The sequence below is a fragment of the Tachypleus tridentatus genome, chromosome 6, assembly GCF_004210375.1.
Source record: "Tachypleus tridentatus isolate NWPU-2018 chromosome 6, ASM421037v1, whole genome shotgun sequence".
Lineage (NCBI taxonomy): Eukaryota > Metazoa > Arthropoda > Merostomata > Xiphosura > Limulidae > Tachypleus > Tachypleus tridentatus.
The window spans coordinates 16,851,079-16,867,741 of NC_134830.1; the positions used below are offsets into that span (position 1 = coordinate 16,851,079).

At 32.4% G+C, this 16,663-nt stretch overlaps 1 protein-coding gene across 2 annotated transcripts in view; it reads left to right on the top strand.

Annotated features, from left to right (window-relative positions):
• The first annotated feature begins 6,837 nt into the window (after positions 1-6,837).
• The window catches only part of LOC143252000 (transmembrane protein 62-like), a 57,164-nt gene continuing 47,338 nt past the window's right edge, over positions 6,838-16,663 (top strand). The window contains exons 1-2 of one of the 2 annotated variants that reach the window (XM_076503489.1): positions 6,838-7,090; positions 13,403-13,514. In XM_076503489.1, the coding sequence (XP_076359604.1) occupies positions 7,076-7,090; positions 13,403-13,514 (127 nt within the window). In that variant the 5' untranslated portion in view covers positions 6,838-7,075. The remainder of the gene's footprint in view (positions 7,091-13,402; positions 13,515-16,663) is intronic. The other variant, XM_076503490.1, reaches the window with a different exon arrangement.

The window sequence follows — 16,663 nt, forward strand, 5'->3', positions numbered from 1 at the left end:
ATTTACTTGAGATAGAATATTGAAAAAAGGAGGAGTAGTTTTATATGTGAGGAGTGAATTGTATCCTGTTGAGTTAAAGCATATTAAAAAAAATAGCACTTAGGTTGAGCAAGTTTGGATTGGTTTTATTCAATATAAATGGAAAAATATTGAAACTGGAATTTGTTATACACCATATACCACCATGTCAGTCTGGAGATAATGTGGAAGTTAATGAGAAACTGTATAATGAGATCAGAATGGTAGCTGAAAAAGATATTATTAAAGATTTTAATTCATGGGTATCGACAGGGAAATTTTTTGGTCTGACAGTGATGAAGTAGGTTTTGGAAATTGTTCAAGATACTTTTATACATCAGCAGATGATGGAAGCTACAAGAGAGGAAGCTATATTAGATTTAATATTAGCAATATTATTAATATTAATGTGAATATGATAGATTAAGCTTGGTGAACATTTAAGTATAAGTAACCATTGCACTATTAGGTTTGAGATTTTGCCACATGTAGAACTGAGGAATAATTATCCTGATTCTAAATTTCAGGAATGATGGGATGAGACATGATCTGGCTTCTGTAGATTGGACTAAATACATAGTAAGGAGAGAATCTTGAAAAGATGTGGGAAGCATTTATATAAAAACTGATATCCATACAGAACATACATCATACTATAATGTAACTCTTGCTTATATGATACTAAAAAAACGTTTTTATTACTCTATGTGCAAATCCCAACTTCATGAAATTGTTATCCTATGTGCATGTAGATTTGCAATAGGTGACACGATTTTTCCGTTTTGCCTCCGTCTCCTATCACTTAGAACTCTATTTTTCTCCATTCTCAGGGTGCAGATATGACGTCATTAAACATCACACGTGGATCTAATGCACTGGTGCCAAGGGTAATTAAAAATAATCTTTCTACTTCCGAAGCAGAAGAACTGATCTTCCAAAAAATAACTTTTAGACCAAATTGGTAAATCTAGAAACATCATTACGATTACTTGAAACTCGCCATGTCAAAAAATGTGAAGTTTTGGAACCCAAAACAAATATTATTTACTTTTATTACATAAGTAGAAACACGTGAATCCTTTTTGTAGTCCATAAAGAACAAAAAGGGCAATAGAGCAGAACAAGTCAGTATGGTTTCGTAAAGCTCTAAAAGATCATATTATGAGTAGGCATAAGAATTTCAAGAAATTTAAACTTACTGGAAATAATAATGACTTGGAGGATTATAGGAAACCAAGAATTGGTTAAAAGGAAGTTAAAAAAGCAAAAACTATATAAAAGAAGATTGGCTGAGAGTTAAATCTATGAAATTGTAGTAGTGTAATCAATAAATTATGCCATAATTTTTTAAAACTTCATTAATTTAACTTGGTAATTTCCAATGATAGGCCATGTTCACATTTGAACTTATTATCCTTGCTACGAGGGTATTGCAATTAGATCCATGTCTGCGTTACCGTGAGTGTATCTCTAAAACCAGTACACCAATGTAAGCAAAAATTTTACACAAAATGGAAAGTCAATATGGGGCAATTCACCCCAAGTTTTGTTCTTATGCAAATTCGGTTCCTGATTTTGGATCATTTTGAAGCATTTTTTTATAATTGGGAGATAGGGCATATTCGTGGTTTTCGGTTAATAACTCAATAAAGTGTTATTGAATTTGTACATTTCATGACCACATCAAGGTTGAAACTTTTCATCATAAAACAAAATTATCCGGATCGTCGATCATTCTGGATCTGAAATGGGTTTTCTGAGTTTTCCAAGGTGAAATGTTATATTATCCAATATAAACGCATGCAATCTCAAAATAGAATGGTGGGGCGAAGGCGAAGTCTCTTTGATTAATCTTGTTCAGTAACGAAAATATCACAAGTTCAGCGCTATTGACCAAAGCAAAGCCCAGTATAATAAATTCACAAATTAATAATGTGATGTGTTTATGTGTTATTAAGCATAAAACTACTCAATGGTCTCTCTGTGGTGTGCCCACCAAGTTTTTAGCGTTATAAGCTTTCAACCTTGCTGCTTAGCAACTTGGAGGGATTAAATGAGTTAATATGCTTTCTGTATGGAACTTTATACTGATAGCGACCGTTGCGATAGTGGAGCTAAAATAGCGATATGTAGTTTAAGAAAGTAGACAATATTCCCATCCTAGTTTGTTTACTTTTTAAGATTCCTGTGGTGGGCAGCACACAAATAGCCCACTGCGTATCTTTGGGCTTAATTACAGACAAACAAAAAATATCGGAAACTTACCGACTAAAAGAAGTACATCTTATTTGCCGCTCAACCATTTTCTAAGTGTCGGCCTGCTATTAGAGATACGATGTCTAAAAACATGCTTAAACCTCGCACTTCATTTAGAATGAAAGACACATGTCATTACATTCCGTAACTTCACATTCAAAATTAAAATGTGTCATGTTTTATCGTTTGTATGGTTGGACCAAGATTCTTTCCAGTAAGCATTCCTAACTATTTGTTAATAAATTTGAACAATAAATTGCCAGCATGCAATCCATTTGTTTAAAAATAATACATTCAAAACAAGTCAAACCTAATTTCAAAAATTCGTGGAACCGGCAACAGCCAAGCGTGTTAAAGCGTGCGACTCGTACTCGGAGGGTCGCGAGTTCTCATCGCCGTCACGCAAAATGTGCTCGCCCTTTCAGCCGTGGGGACATTATAAAGTTTCGATCAATCCCACTAATCGTTGGTAAAAAAGTAACCTAAGAGTCGGCAGTGGATGGTAATGACTAGCTGTCTTGCAGCTGTTAAATTAGGGATGGCAAGCGCAAACAGCCTTCGAGAAGCTTTGCGCGAAATTCAAAACAAACAAACAAAAAATTTATTCGGTTATTTTAGAGGTATCCAGAACTTAAATAATTGATTCTTTTTCGTCCAAGTCCAAGAAGCGAGTTTAGTTAATTTGGAGCATCATTTGAAAAGACAAATTATTCTCCTCTACTCTAATATCACAATAAAATTACAAATAAGTTTACTTACTTTACCGTGGTGGTCACCACAGTATACAGGGTTTTAAATAATTCTCTTTTGCGTCAAAAATCCATGCAGTCTGGTTCAGTTACTTTAGAAACCAATTAACAAGACAAATTATTCTCCTACGTCTCTGTTATTGCAATACAAGCTGTGAAACTCACTCTAGAAATTGCCCATTATGGTTAATTACGCGCAGTCTAACTTCACTTTCACTGACCTAACTTCTTACACTCTGTATCGGATAATATTTAAACAAACAACAGAAAAAACGAAAAATGTTCACCTTATAGTAACACCAATGTTAAACACAACGAGAAAGACCTAGAAGTTTCGAGTAGGATGGCATCGATAATATTACAAAAAGGTAATACAACAATTAAACTACAAACACAACATAGTAGTAATACATAGTAACTTAATAAAACGTGTCATAATTATTACTTTTAAAATAAAAACTTTTATCTGTTGTTATGAAAACTAAATATTTATAAAACATTAAATCACTAAATAAACTAAATAAGAACTTTTACAAAGACTGTTATTTTAGCAATTCTCTGCGCCCAAACCGAGAATTATAAAAAAAACAACAATAATTTTGAAAGAAATAATCTTAACTCCGGAAGGAAGACAGTAGGTACATAGTAAAATCGTACACTATACTTTTGAGCCAGCCAGAAATATATATCCAGTTTGGTTTTGTCATTCGTATGCACTTATGTGTGTGTGTGTCTTCGAATCTTAGAATACCATAGTACTATGTAAAGAAACTCAAATCTGGGAGAATGAAAGACAAGAAGTTGTCGTTTGGCCTACTGTACTGAAGAGTATTACACATTTCACACCCCCTTGGTTAATATTAAAAAAAAGAATTGAAATTTCTGTGCATAAGTAATACCATGTTTTCTAAGTTTGAAACAATATTTAACAAGAACATTATACGATTATAGCTTGATTTTGTTGTTGTAAATAATGTTTTAATAGCTACTTGAATAAAGGTACCAATATATTTTTGGCTTTAAAAAGCTGTGATTGTGTTTATTAGTTTTTGAATAAAGCCTATTTCATTCTGTTATACATCGGGTTCATTATATTTCGTTGCTTCAAACTGGATTGGAATGTTTTGTTTAAAATAGTAGATTGTTTTATTCTCCTACATCTCTGAAGAACCTCCAGTTGTTCTGGGGCTTCTACCCAGTAAATCTGATATTATCACACTACCCATCTGTGGAAGGGAACATCCACTACTCGATGAGCTAGTTATGGAGATGGAAAAACACCAACTACTATGCTCCGGGAGCCCATCACGATCATTGTTTGTAATTGCAAGTATAGAAGTTGATAATCAGGATGTTTGGCAGATATGATATAATGGACTATGACTCCATTTACTTCCTGGTGTTTGACTGAGTCCATCAACAAAGAATAGATAGTACATAAATGCATAACAACAATCTCTATTACGACAAACGCAAACAAAATAAAATATATAATGATACATACTATACCATGGTAAGTGTCTTCATGGAAATACTGAATCAGTGAAAAATAACTTTTATATGTTTCTTTCAACTTCCAGTACGTGTCCCTCTGCAAACTGCGCAAAGAGAAAATTAAAATAAATGTAAAACAATCTACTTTTCTAAACTAAACATTCCAATATAACACAAGAGCTAAATGAAATATTCACAAATTCTGATCAAGTATGTGTGAAAACTGTAATGCCAAAATATTTACAAAATTTATGCTTGCAAAACAAATCTGAATCTTAGTAAAAGAAATAAACCCTGAAACTATGAAAATGTAAAATTTGCCTAATATTTTTTTCACCATCAGTGTTTAGGTTTTATTGATCTAGAAGAGTCAGGTGCAAATAGCCTCTTCTTTTATTTACCTAACAGTGTGTGTGTGTGTATGTGAATGTGTGTTTTCATTTATCAAAGCCACCTCAGGCTATCTTCTGAGTCCACCGAGGAGAATCGAACCCCCTGATTTTAGCGTTGTAAATCCGTAGACTTACCACTGTACTAGTGGGGAACTGTAAGAGAGATAACCTGTTTTAGAATATAAAACACAAGCACAAATTTAAACTGTTCCTGCCATACTCATCTTCTCATAGTCTTGAGCCTTTCCTAGATTCGTTGACAGGCGTCACAGTGAAGTAACAGATTTCTTATCTACAAGAGAACATGACTAATGACCAGTTACTAGATCCAAGTCTTAATAACAACAAACATCATATTAATTAAAGTGGTAGATAACGCATGGCACAGGTCTCGTAGAAAATGTTCATTTGAAGCCACATTAAAAAAAAAGTTATACTGTTAGACTTAACAATAAATGAAAGTCCTAAACTTCCCATTTCTCTGTTCGAAAGCCTCATCACGGGTCAATTATAAGTGTGATAGCTCATATTGCTAATAACTGGATTTCAATACCCGCGGTGGGTACAGCACAAAGAGCTCAGTGCGTGGGTTGCGCTTAGCAATAAATAAACAATAAACAAATTATATTCAAAGAACCCGTCTTCTGGTTCTGCCCTTTCAATGTTTAATGTTTATTTGTTAATCACTTCCGCCTAACTTTGATATAGAAGGCACACACCAATGTTTATAAAGATTAAGGCATATTAAATTTAAAGTTAGCGTTATTTACAAATTCACGTATTTTATTTTATATCTCTTTGTCCCCAGATGTTGTTTTCAAGATTACTGCATTAATATTAGTTCGATTATTCAAAAAGTACCTGCGTTGACATCACTATATTATTATATTAATTTTTTTCACGATTTGAAAGTTAATGTCTATTATGTCATTGCTTCATAATTAACCTTTACTCATTTTTATACTTTTTTCTATTGTTACATCATCAACAATTGTGTAGTTGTCTTCCATGGCTGACCTCTGAAATTCGATTATGTTTATTTTAAAAGCAAGCAACGTTGGGATATCTGCTGAACGTACCGTGGGAAATTTAACTCTATATTTTAACATTGTGAGCTTGTAAATACCACTAAGGTTCGCATTCTGAAGTTTGTAGCACGGGTTGGCCATGTATTCTCAAGATAGCTGGTACTGGTATTAGAACTTTAATTAAAATAAAGTGCAGAACAACGTTCCAACCTTCTTAGGTCATCTTCAGGTTGACAAAGAAGGGGTTGGCTATGTAGTAGAATTTTAAACTTTTGGGCTGGTGACTTGGTTGGAATCTGAGATACCACAAAATATTCTCATTCCATTAGGTACACGGAGGGATTGACTGTCACCTAATTATGCGTCCACGACTGGTGGGTGATAGTGTGCTGCTAGTTGATTAGTTGACTTTCCTCTGGTCAATAAATGAAAATTAGGGACGACAGCAATCTTAGTGACTTTGCCGTAAATACAATTTCTTTTCCTTTCTATTTTCCCCACTCCTTTGGCCTCCCAGTGACACAGCTGTAAGTCTGAAAGCTTATAACACTAAAAACCGGATTTCGGTACCTGTGACGGGCACAGCTCAAGTAGCCTAATGAGTACCTTAACTACAAATAAAAAATATTAACTCTACCCTTGACGACGAGAAACCCACAGAACGGCTGGTATGAGTATTGACACTTTTATTCATAAGTAGAGAAGAACCTTACGACAGTCCCCTTGTGAAGATAAAACTTTCGAAGGATTTCAACCAGTGTACAAACATTGTCCATAATTTACAGAAAAAAGAAAACTACTAAAAGCTATGTTAAACTCGAAATATAAAGAACTAAATGACCTGCAGAAACAATACGATCACTATGTTTCTGTGCTCTCAGCTCATTCATATTCGTCCCCTAGTGGATAAACAGTAAATCAAATGTAATAATCTAGTAATCAACAGAGCCGGTCTTTATATGGAGATTTCACGAGTAGCTGTTCTTTTCTTTATCGTATTAATTGTGATTTCTTCACTTTTTGCAAGATTTCAAAATCTTATATACATAAAAATCATCAGACTTTTGTTAATACTGTAACACAGCGTGTCGTTGCCGACAGTGATGTTCTTGTCCCAGATGGAAAACTTCATCATTTAATGTGGTTTCTGCAGGTGAGTTTAGCGTCGTATTGTAAAAAATAATTATAACAACGGAACTTAGTTATTAATTTGTAGTAACTTAATGAAGTTAATGAAAGTTAGTATGCTAATGCTAATTTACAATTTTACAAAAATTTGCAGGCTGTGGTAGCACCAGTGTATTAGTGCTAATACTAGAGCTGTATTATTAATATATTAACTCAGGATATGTTATTATTTATTAATAATTTGTGAATTTCATTGTTAAAATACCTTGCGTTGCTGCAGTGTGCACATTTTGAATTGTATGGATAATACATGTGTAACTTGGCACTAGAAAAACTTCTACCCCCTTTTTTTTTTCTGGAGGAGGAGATGTTTTCAAATCCTAATCTAGTGGACTTGTGTTCGTCAATAGATGTACAAATTTCAGGGTTATCCACACGACTAGGTATACAAGCACTGAATTCTGTCATAAAAAGGTGAAGCAGTTATGGAAACACCATATTCAATAGTAAAGAATTGTTACAGCATTTGTGTGAGTATAATATAACAAGATTGCTTAAAGTGTTAAAGTGCAAGGGAAAAAATAAAAGTATGATAAAAGGAAATTACAGCATTAACTAACCAGGAGAATGTTAACAACAGTTATAAGTTCAGGAACAAAATTACCAATGTGACTTCTGAAGCAATAAGATGAAACTTGAAATTTTAGACATATTTTGCATAAGCTGTCTGCTCAGTAAAAGATCTTACGAATCACCAGTGTATATTTATATAAATTTATTTAAGTAAGAGAAGTATTTTACTTATAACTCATGAAGTAAGTGAAACCTCTTACAAATGAAGGCTGTAATGAAAGAAAAATGAAGAAAAGAAATGCTAGCACACATGACAGAAATAGGATGTGGAATAACATCCCATTTATAGTGATTAAGATAGGAAAGTTTATCAAGAAATGAAAGAATAGACGGGTTAAAGTGTTGGACATATTTAATCTGTGTTAACATGGAAAATACGGAAGCAGTTGTGAATCAGAGGAAGGAGTACATGCCATAGTTCCCAGCCAACTATCTAAGGCCTTATTTTCAAAGATCTCTAGTTTCTGAAGAACATCTACAGGAACTGAATCATAAAGAATGTAACCATGATCCACTTTGGAATTAAAACATGACACAATAATATAACAGTATGATGATTACTCTCCATAATCTAGCTGAGACAGCCCTAATAAATTTAATGTTTAGGACAAGTTTCTGTTACGGAAAAAATGTAGGGTTTCTAAGTCTAATACTTTCTGTCACTAAGGAGATATCCATCTTCTTAATGTGAAGTTTTAGTATGTCAACATTTTTCTTATATGCAGCAATCATATAATTATGCTTCCATGCTGAGAAAGAAAATTCATGTGCACTAAAACCAAAAAAGTCAGTTTGTCAATATAGAAAGTTTGTATGATGCAAAGTAACATTGAGTTTTAGGTAATTAATTAAGCACTAGCAGCATGCAAATAGTAAAGTTTCACAGGATAAATAGACCTGTACTTTTATTTTTCAAATAAATTAAAAACACATAGAACTATATAGTTCTTGCAAATAAATTAAAGTTGAAATATTTTTTGCCAAAATAATTATCATTTTGATTGCTTATTTTGTATTTGAAATTAAACACAAGTAGAATTTGTTTTCTCATCTTAATTATTCTAATATACTTGTCAGTAAAACTGATCAAAACTTAAATTTTTAATAAAAAGTCAAATTGCATTGTTAAACTTGAATACTCATGGGAAAGAAAAAATTTATACACGTATAAAACTGTATCAAATATTTGTACAGTTTTACATGAAAAGACCAAACTTTGGTACTTTATCACTATAACATAACTAATTTGAACAAAGTTGGAATTTGTTACAGACCACCAAATGAAATTAATGAAATACTCTATAGTGAGATCAAGAATTCAACTGTTAATGATGTTACAATTATAGGGGATTCTTATTTCATATATATAGATTAGGAAATGTTAAGAGTCAAATTGTGAGAGAGATATATTTTCAGAAACTGTTCATTGTGTTTCTTCAACAGTTGATTAAGGAACCTTACTAGGAACAATACTATTTTAGGTTTATTTTTAACATTTAATGAAGAAATGGTTGATATGGTAGAGATTGGGAAACACCTGGTTACAAGTTATCATTTCTCAACCAGATTTGGAGTGTTGCTGCATATTGAGATGAAGAATAATGAGATTTTGGTTCCAGATTAAAAAAAAACATGGTTACAACTGTTCTTGATTTGACTGTATCCTATTGAGCAGTTTTTGCTTGCCACTAGTCTGGAAATTTTTACCTAAATCCATGTGATTTAGCTGAGTTATAGCATGCAAATGAGCATGAGTAAATCCTTTACAAATAGGATTGTGATACACCCTTCTATCACAGCTTACCCTCTGCAGTTGAACCAAATCCTCACTTTCCAATTTGGCACAGTAATATCCAGATGTTAGCTCATTTCCGAAATTATTTCACGTAATACAAATTGAATCATGAATATATGACTCAAGTTTCTAAACTTTAACAGCTTTGGGGTTTGAATTTAATAATACAGTTTTTAGTTTACTTCATACTTTTTCATGTATTTCCAAAACACTCTCAACAGTAATCACATATAGAATTATTAATCCACAATTTCAAGTAATAACAGCTACAGATTCATAAGTTACGTGTAACCAACAACCCATTCAATTGGCTGCTGGTTTGGCATTATTAACAGAGGATGTTTTGGATTTAGTATGTTGGAAATGGCTTCTTTTATATGGGCAAAAGAATTTTCCAATAGGAAATTGCCTTCCCCCCTTCACTGGGAATTTGGAACATGATGATGACTTCAGCACCTTGTTCCCTCTTTCATTTCCCATGTTGCCTTTTGTGACCCATAGAAGTGTCTAGACCTTCTTCACACTTTTTGGAATTAATATCATGAGTATGAAATATGTTTTGTTTTATTATTGTCACTTGTCTTATGATCCCTCTCTTTCATCGTTAACTGAAGCACCTACTTATGGATATTTTGTACATTCTTCTGATATTGGGGTCCATGCAGCAGAGATTCATTTTTAAGAAGCATGTGCTTGAGTATGCTCATTTGCACTTTTTAACTTTTTATCAAAGGAATGCAAATAATAGAACTCCTTAAAATTCCAAAAATAGATTTTAAAAAAATCCTCGCTTTGCAATTTGGCACAGCAATATCTAGATGTTAGCTCATTTCCATAATTATTTCATGTAATACATCTTGAATCATGAATATATGACTTGGTTTCTAAACTTTAATAGCTTTGGGGTTTGAATTTAATAATATAGTTTTTAGTTCACTTCGTACTTTTTCATGTATTTCTAAAACACATTTTACTTTATCAATAAGTGATATCAGAATCTGAATTATGAGTATAATTTTGGGTGTTGTTGGCTGAGAGAAGGATGTTGCTGCTTTACAAAAAAAAAGTGGAATGTTTGATGAGTTGAGTATATAAATGGCAGCCAACATTTAATTATAGTGAATGCAAAGTACTGCATAAGTAATATCAGAATCTGAATTATGTGTATAATTTTGGTGGGAGTAATCCTAATGTTGTTATGGAAGAAAAAGATCATAGTGTTCTGGTTCATTAGTCTCTTAAGCCATTCAAGCAGTGTGCTGTTAGTCTCAGAGCAAACAGTATTTTAGGTTGTGTTTACAGAAATACTGAGTAAAAGTCTAAAGAAGGTATGCTGTTATATAGTTCATTGGTTATATAAACTTTGGAGTACTGTGTACAGTCTTTAATTTCTTGCTTTAGAGAAGATATTGACTTGTTGAAAAGGGCTAAGAGGAGGGTTGCTATCATGATACCTGGGGTGGAAAGGTTGTTACATCCTCATAGAAAATCTCTAATTTTATTTTCTTTTGAAAACAAGAATTGCAGGGGATTTGAAGACTTTAAAACTGTTAAGGGATTAGTAGTGTTAATGCATTCTTTTTTTGTATTTTATGATGAGGATGCTAAAATAAGGGAACAAAATAAATTTGGCAGAGCAGGAGTTACTTCAGCTATGATAGCTTTATTTTTCTAACATGGTGGTTGGCATTTTGAATGGATTGCTTTCAGAATTGGTGGATGCAGATAATTTAAAGGAGTTTAAAGGAAAATTTGATAAATATTTGAATTTGGCTTTGAGTTTTTTAATGTTTGATTTAGTGGATAAGATTCCAAGATGGACTAAAAGATGTGTTGTTATCTTACGTGCTGTATAATATTTGAATCATAATAGGATGCAACTGTTATTGGCCATTGATGCATTTAACAGAATTAATACTTAAGATTTAAGTGAAATTATCAAGTTGCAAAGATATAGGAATATGTTATTGTAAAGAACTCCATATTAATGATTATATTATGTATTTAAGTATATTCTTGGAATATATACTTCTCAGTGACTCTACAGAACAGATAGATTGTATATCGAGTGCTTTGCTTTTAAATTACATGTTACCCCTGACTGTTCATCATGATTTCTCCCCCTTTTCTTATACATTGAAGTATGAGAGTCCTTACCCCTTTTCAATTCTAAGCCACTGGGGTAGTGGACCCTGGAGGTATCCTCCTGAATATGATGATTATCATAAACACATACATTCAAAATAATTAAAACTATCCAGTTGAAAGTGGGACAATGGTGTTCTGATGATGTAGGTGACGTGATGTCCTCTACTATATATAACTGGAGTGAGTCATCAAAATTGCTGTTCAACACTTCAATTACTATACTTCATCCTACTCGCGTATAGATGTTAGTTTCCAGTGGCTGGGTTTTGGATTTAGAACTGAATCAGTCAACACAAGTCCTCACAGGTGTATTACAGATGTTTATTTCATCACTCACTTTATACTCCTGTTGCTCAATCTGTATTGTTACAATGAAGGTACTTAGTAATTCATACAATTCTTCCTCTGATGCTGTCCCTTTATTATTTTATTGTGCTGAGGATGTTCTCGTGCTAGGAGTGGTTCCTGTCTGTCTTATGTGAGATAGTTTACATTACAGAAACATTTTTTATAGTACCTGATATTGGGTTTCCAGATTGTCAGTCAGTTTATCTTATTATCATGCATCCCATCCATAGATTGGAGAATGCGAGTTCTCTTCTAGTCTGATGAACTTGAGGTGAAGGTGATATGATCCTCTTTCCTACCCCCACCATATGGCTGAGTTTTAGATTGTAGTTGACACTGGTATGATAATCTTTTCTACACCCACTTGGATGTTGGTTCCTGGTGGCCTGAGTTTTGAATTGTAGTTGACTTGCTGGTGGTATGATCCCCTTTCCTACCTTTCATGAATGCAGTTGACTTGCCATGTATGTTCTGTCATGCCCTAGTGACTCTACATCTGAAGTCGCATCTGTTTACTTACTTCCACATTGAAGTATTCTGTTGGATTGAGATTTCAGTATTACTTAAGTTAGATCCATATCCAACCATGGTTCTGTCCCTTTTGAATGTGCTCTTCCCAATTTCTGCTCATCTGCTCATGTCTGCAACACCAGTCTGTAAAATTGAATAGAGGTAGTCGTGCATCAGGAGAGTATGTCACACTCTTACTAGTGGAGGGGTGTTGTATGGGAGATGCATTTGAATCAGTTAGTTGTAATACATGTATGAGCTTAGGTTTGTAGTATATGGAAAAACATTTTTTACATATAGGGGGCAGCACTAAACAGGAAGAGGGAGCAAGTACCTTTTGGAAAAAGATTTTCAGTATAGGCAAATTGTAACTTTTGATGATTTAGGAGTGGGGCTCATAATTCAATTCACATCTCCACCAGACTTGATTGCATTATCTTTACTATGGTAAAGCTAATAAGGTTATTTGCTACTGCAACTAATTTTGCTGACAAGAGATGGAAGGAAAATAACTGGCAACATCACTTACTTCCAGTTTGTTTTTTTTTCTTCTTGAAATGCTGTCTAGAGGAATGGCAACTAGCTGGAGGGTGCTTCAGCAACTTTCTTTTTATTTTGCTTGTTCATACTATAGTTTAAGGAGTACTATTGTAATCAGTTAATGGGGCCATCAGTTACTTGATTGGCAAGTGATACTAATCCCCAGGTGTAGCCAAGAAATTCATTATTGTCATATGTTATGTTACAAAAAACAATCCAATGTACTGTTGTCAGCATACTCTTTGACTAATTGGCAATTGTATATTAATAAAATGTTTTTTTGTGAAAGCTAAAAACTTGAATATTACAAACATTCAAATACATGAACATAAATATGTGTTATTTGTTTATTTTGTGTTTCAGATTTCAGATCTCCACATCAGTTTGTTTCAAGATTCTGGGAGAATCACAGACTTCAAACAATTCTGTACAGAAACAGTTAGTACAGTACGACCTGCAGTTGTGCTTGTTACAGGTATTGCTTTAAAAAATCTGGTACAGTATTACCTGATATTTTCTTTAAAATTGAATAGTAGAACTTTTCTCTTTTTATAAACAGGTATTTATAATGATTTATAAACCGAAATGAGTTAACAAATATGCATATAAGTATATGTACATCAGTTGGCACCTGCCATTCCATAAATTTTGAAATAGGTTATTATTTAGAATCTTTTTAATAGATTCCATTTGAGTGTTGTGTGTTTCAAAATATTCAGATTAACTTCATTTTATAGCATAAAAGTGTTTTTTGATGAACCTATTCACCTGTAGCAGTGAAACAACTCTGTTATTGTGGCTAATAACAATGGAACTGTTACTACTGGGATTCTTAATAAAATATTAGGTTGAGGAATAATTCGTGAGCGTTTTTAAATAATTTCATTCAAGCATTACATGCAAGACTATACAATACTTCAATGCATGAACACATTACACCCAAAACATTTATTATGATACTTTATTTCATGTAATACCTAGGTATATAGTATGCATTGTTTTAAATGAAATTGCAAGAAATTAAATGCGAAAAGCAGATGGTGTCGAAAATGCTCGATTTTGTCCACTTGACATTCCATTTAATGAGCTGAAAATGAAAGCAAAAATTAAAGACATATGAAAATCAAACACACCAAAATGCGAAAAGCAGATGGTGTCGAAAATGCTCGATTTTGTCCACTTGACATTCCATTTAATGAGCTGAAAATGAAAGCAAAAATTAAAGACATATGAAAATCAAACACACCAAAATGCGAAAAGCAGATGGTGTCGAAAATGCTCGATTTTGTCCACTTGACATTCCATTTAATGAGTTGAAAATGAAAGCAAAAATTAAAGACATATGAAAATCAAACACACCATCTATTAGAGCAAAAAATTATCTACCAAATGACATGAAATATTTTGCGAAAGCGTTTCATTTATGAATATATTTTTTTAACTTGAAAAAACGCTCACGAATTATTCCTCAACCCAATACATAATGATTAAAATCTTTGTAAAATAGGCTATGCTATTAACACAAAAATAATGCTGACATTTGAAATTATACATCTGAAACTTCAAAATAATTGAATGATCCAAAATAATCTTGATTAAAGAATATAACCATAAAGAAGCAAAGCTAGGAAAAAGAATATTAAAAAGAAAAACTAATTTTGGAGGAAATTAGCACAAAAAATCTGCTTCACAATATCTGCATTTAACTAATAACAAATCACAATAATTTGAGTTATTCATCTATCATCTATTTCTTTAATGTGTTAAAAATCTTGATTAAATTCTCTTCTCTTCTGGAGTTTTGTTTTCTATATGGTGATGAAATTACAATTCAACATTTTCATCACTTAGTGTTAACTATTTTGTCTCATTTTTCAAATTAGTGCAAAAATTAACTAACAGCTGTGAGCTGGCATTTTCCATAAAGATACTTAAAAAGTAAACTTTAGACAAAAAGAAGTCAACTGTAAGCATAATAGTAATAATAATAAACAAAAAAAAAAAAACAAGGAATAAATACCACTTCATATTTTTCTTCCTTTGCCTAAAGAAATGATAAATTTAATCCTTTTGTACATCAGTCCCAGTTTTCCTACATGCTATTTTAAATTGCTTAAAATGATATTAGGTATTGCTAGTTATGTTGTTAAAATAATTAACAGCTGATTCTAGCTGTGATTCATCTTACCAAAACAATAACAATTAATAATAAGAGAAATATTACAATAAAACATCATTATACTCAATAGAAAAAAAAATTCTGGCTCTTTTTCAGTCAAAAGATTATACTCCTCTCTTTTTCATAAGATATTTGACATAATTACAATAATTTGGTCTTAGCACGACTTGATTTACCTTTGGTGGAATATTAGTAGCAATTGTAACAGTATGTGAAGTCTTCCAATGAGTGTGGTAGCTAGTGAAGTGTAGCTTTTGAGGAAAAACATATTTCTTTAAATTAGGTATGTAATCATGTGTAATACTACTTTTAGGATATTTTAGTTCATGCACTGAGGGTATTATACATCTTACCAGTTTGTAAAATTCTGTTTGTCATTAAGCAGATTTAGCAATAACTATTTTACTGCAAAGGATAAAAGATGAGAATTTAATAAAATATGCTTCTTACTTAATTAGTACCTAACCAACTTCTACAATTGTAAGCTTGTCTTTGTCATCTCTGGGCTCTTTCTGTATTGCAACTAGCTTTTTGCATAATGTTTGTTTCATAGTGCATTTTGTAACTGTTTTGGGTATTTCTGATTGAGCAATTCAAAGGCAGATCGACTTTATGCCCAATGTAGGTTGCCTCGTTTAAAAACCGTTTTGAAAAATGGGAGTTTTGATAGCTAAGTAAAAGTTAGGTAAATGAATATCCCTTGTTTTGTGATTATGTTTAATTGAGGACAAGTGATAATGAATATATAATTAATTCCAATTGCTTTACATGCTTCTGCTATTAGATGAGAAATAGATTGTGGTCCATTGCCAGAGAATACAACATTGGAAATGCCATATTTTATGTAGAAATACTCATTCACTAACTTTTTTAGAACATTTGTATTTAATTTTTTAATGGATACAGCTCGCTTTATTTACTAAAATAGTCTGCCACAACTAGTAAGCAACTACTTTCAGCAGTTGATTTGGAATAAGGTCTCATTAAATCAACACCTCAGACTCACCATGACAAGATGACATAGATCTTTTCATTAGACCTATAACATTTTAAATCAAATTTTATAGCCTAGCTGCTTGTGATAGAACATAATTTTCACTTGGGTGTTTTAGCATTCCTAGTTTATAGTCCCTACTACTATATTGTTGTAGTTCATAAATAACCAGCTGTTGGATATTCATATAATTCAACTAATCTTAAAGCCTTAGGAATAACAGGTTTGAATTAACTGTTATTTTGTGAACCATTGGAAATCAATTCCTGTAATTTCAGACCAATGCATTAGGATTCCACATTGTTCTAAATTAGTTTACAGCATGATCTTTGGCTACTATGGATGTTTTTTATCAAGGTACATCTTACATTTTTCTACAGCCCAGATAACAACTAAACATTCTTATTATATTGTATAATTCCTCTTGGCTGAATTAAATTTTCAGTTTGCA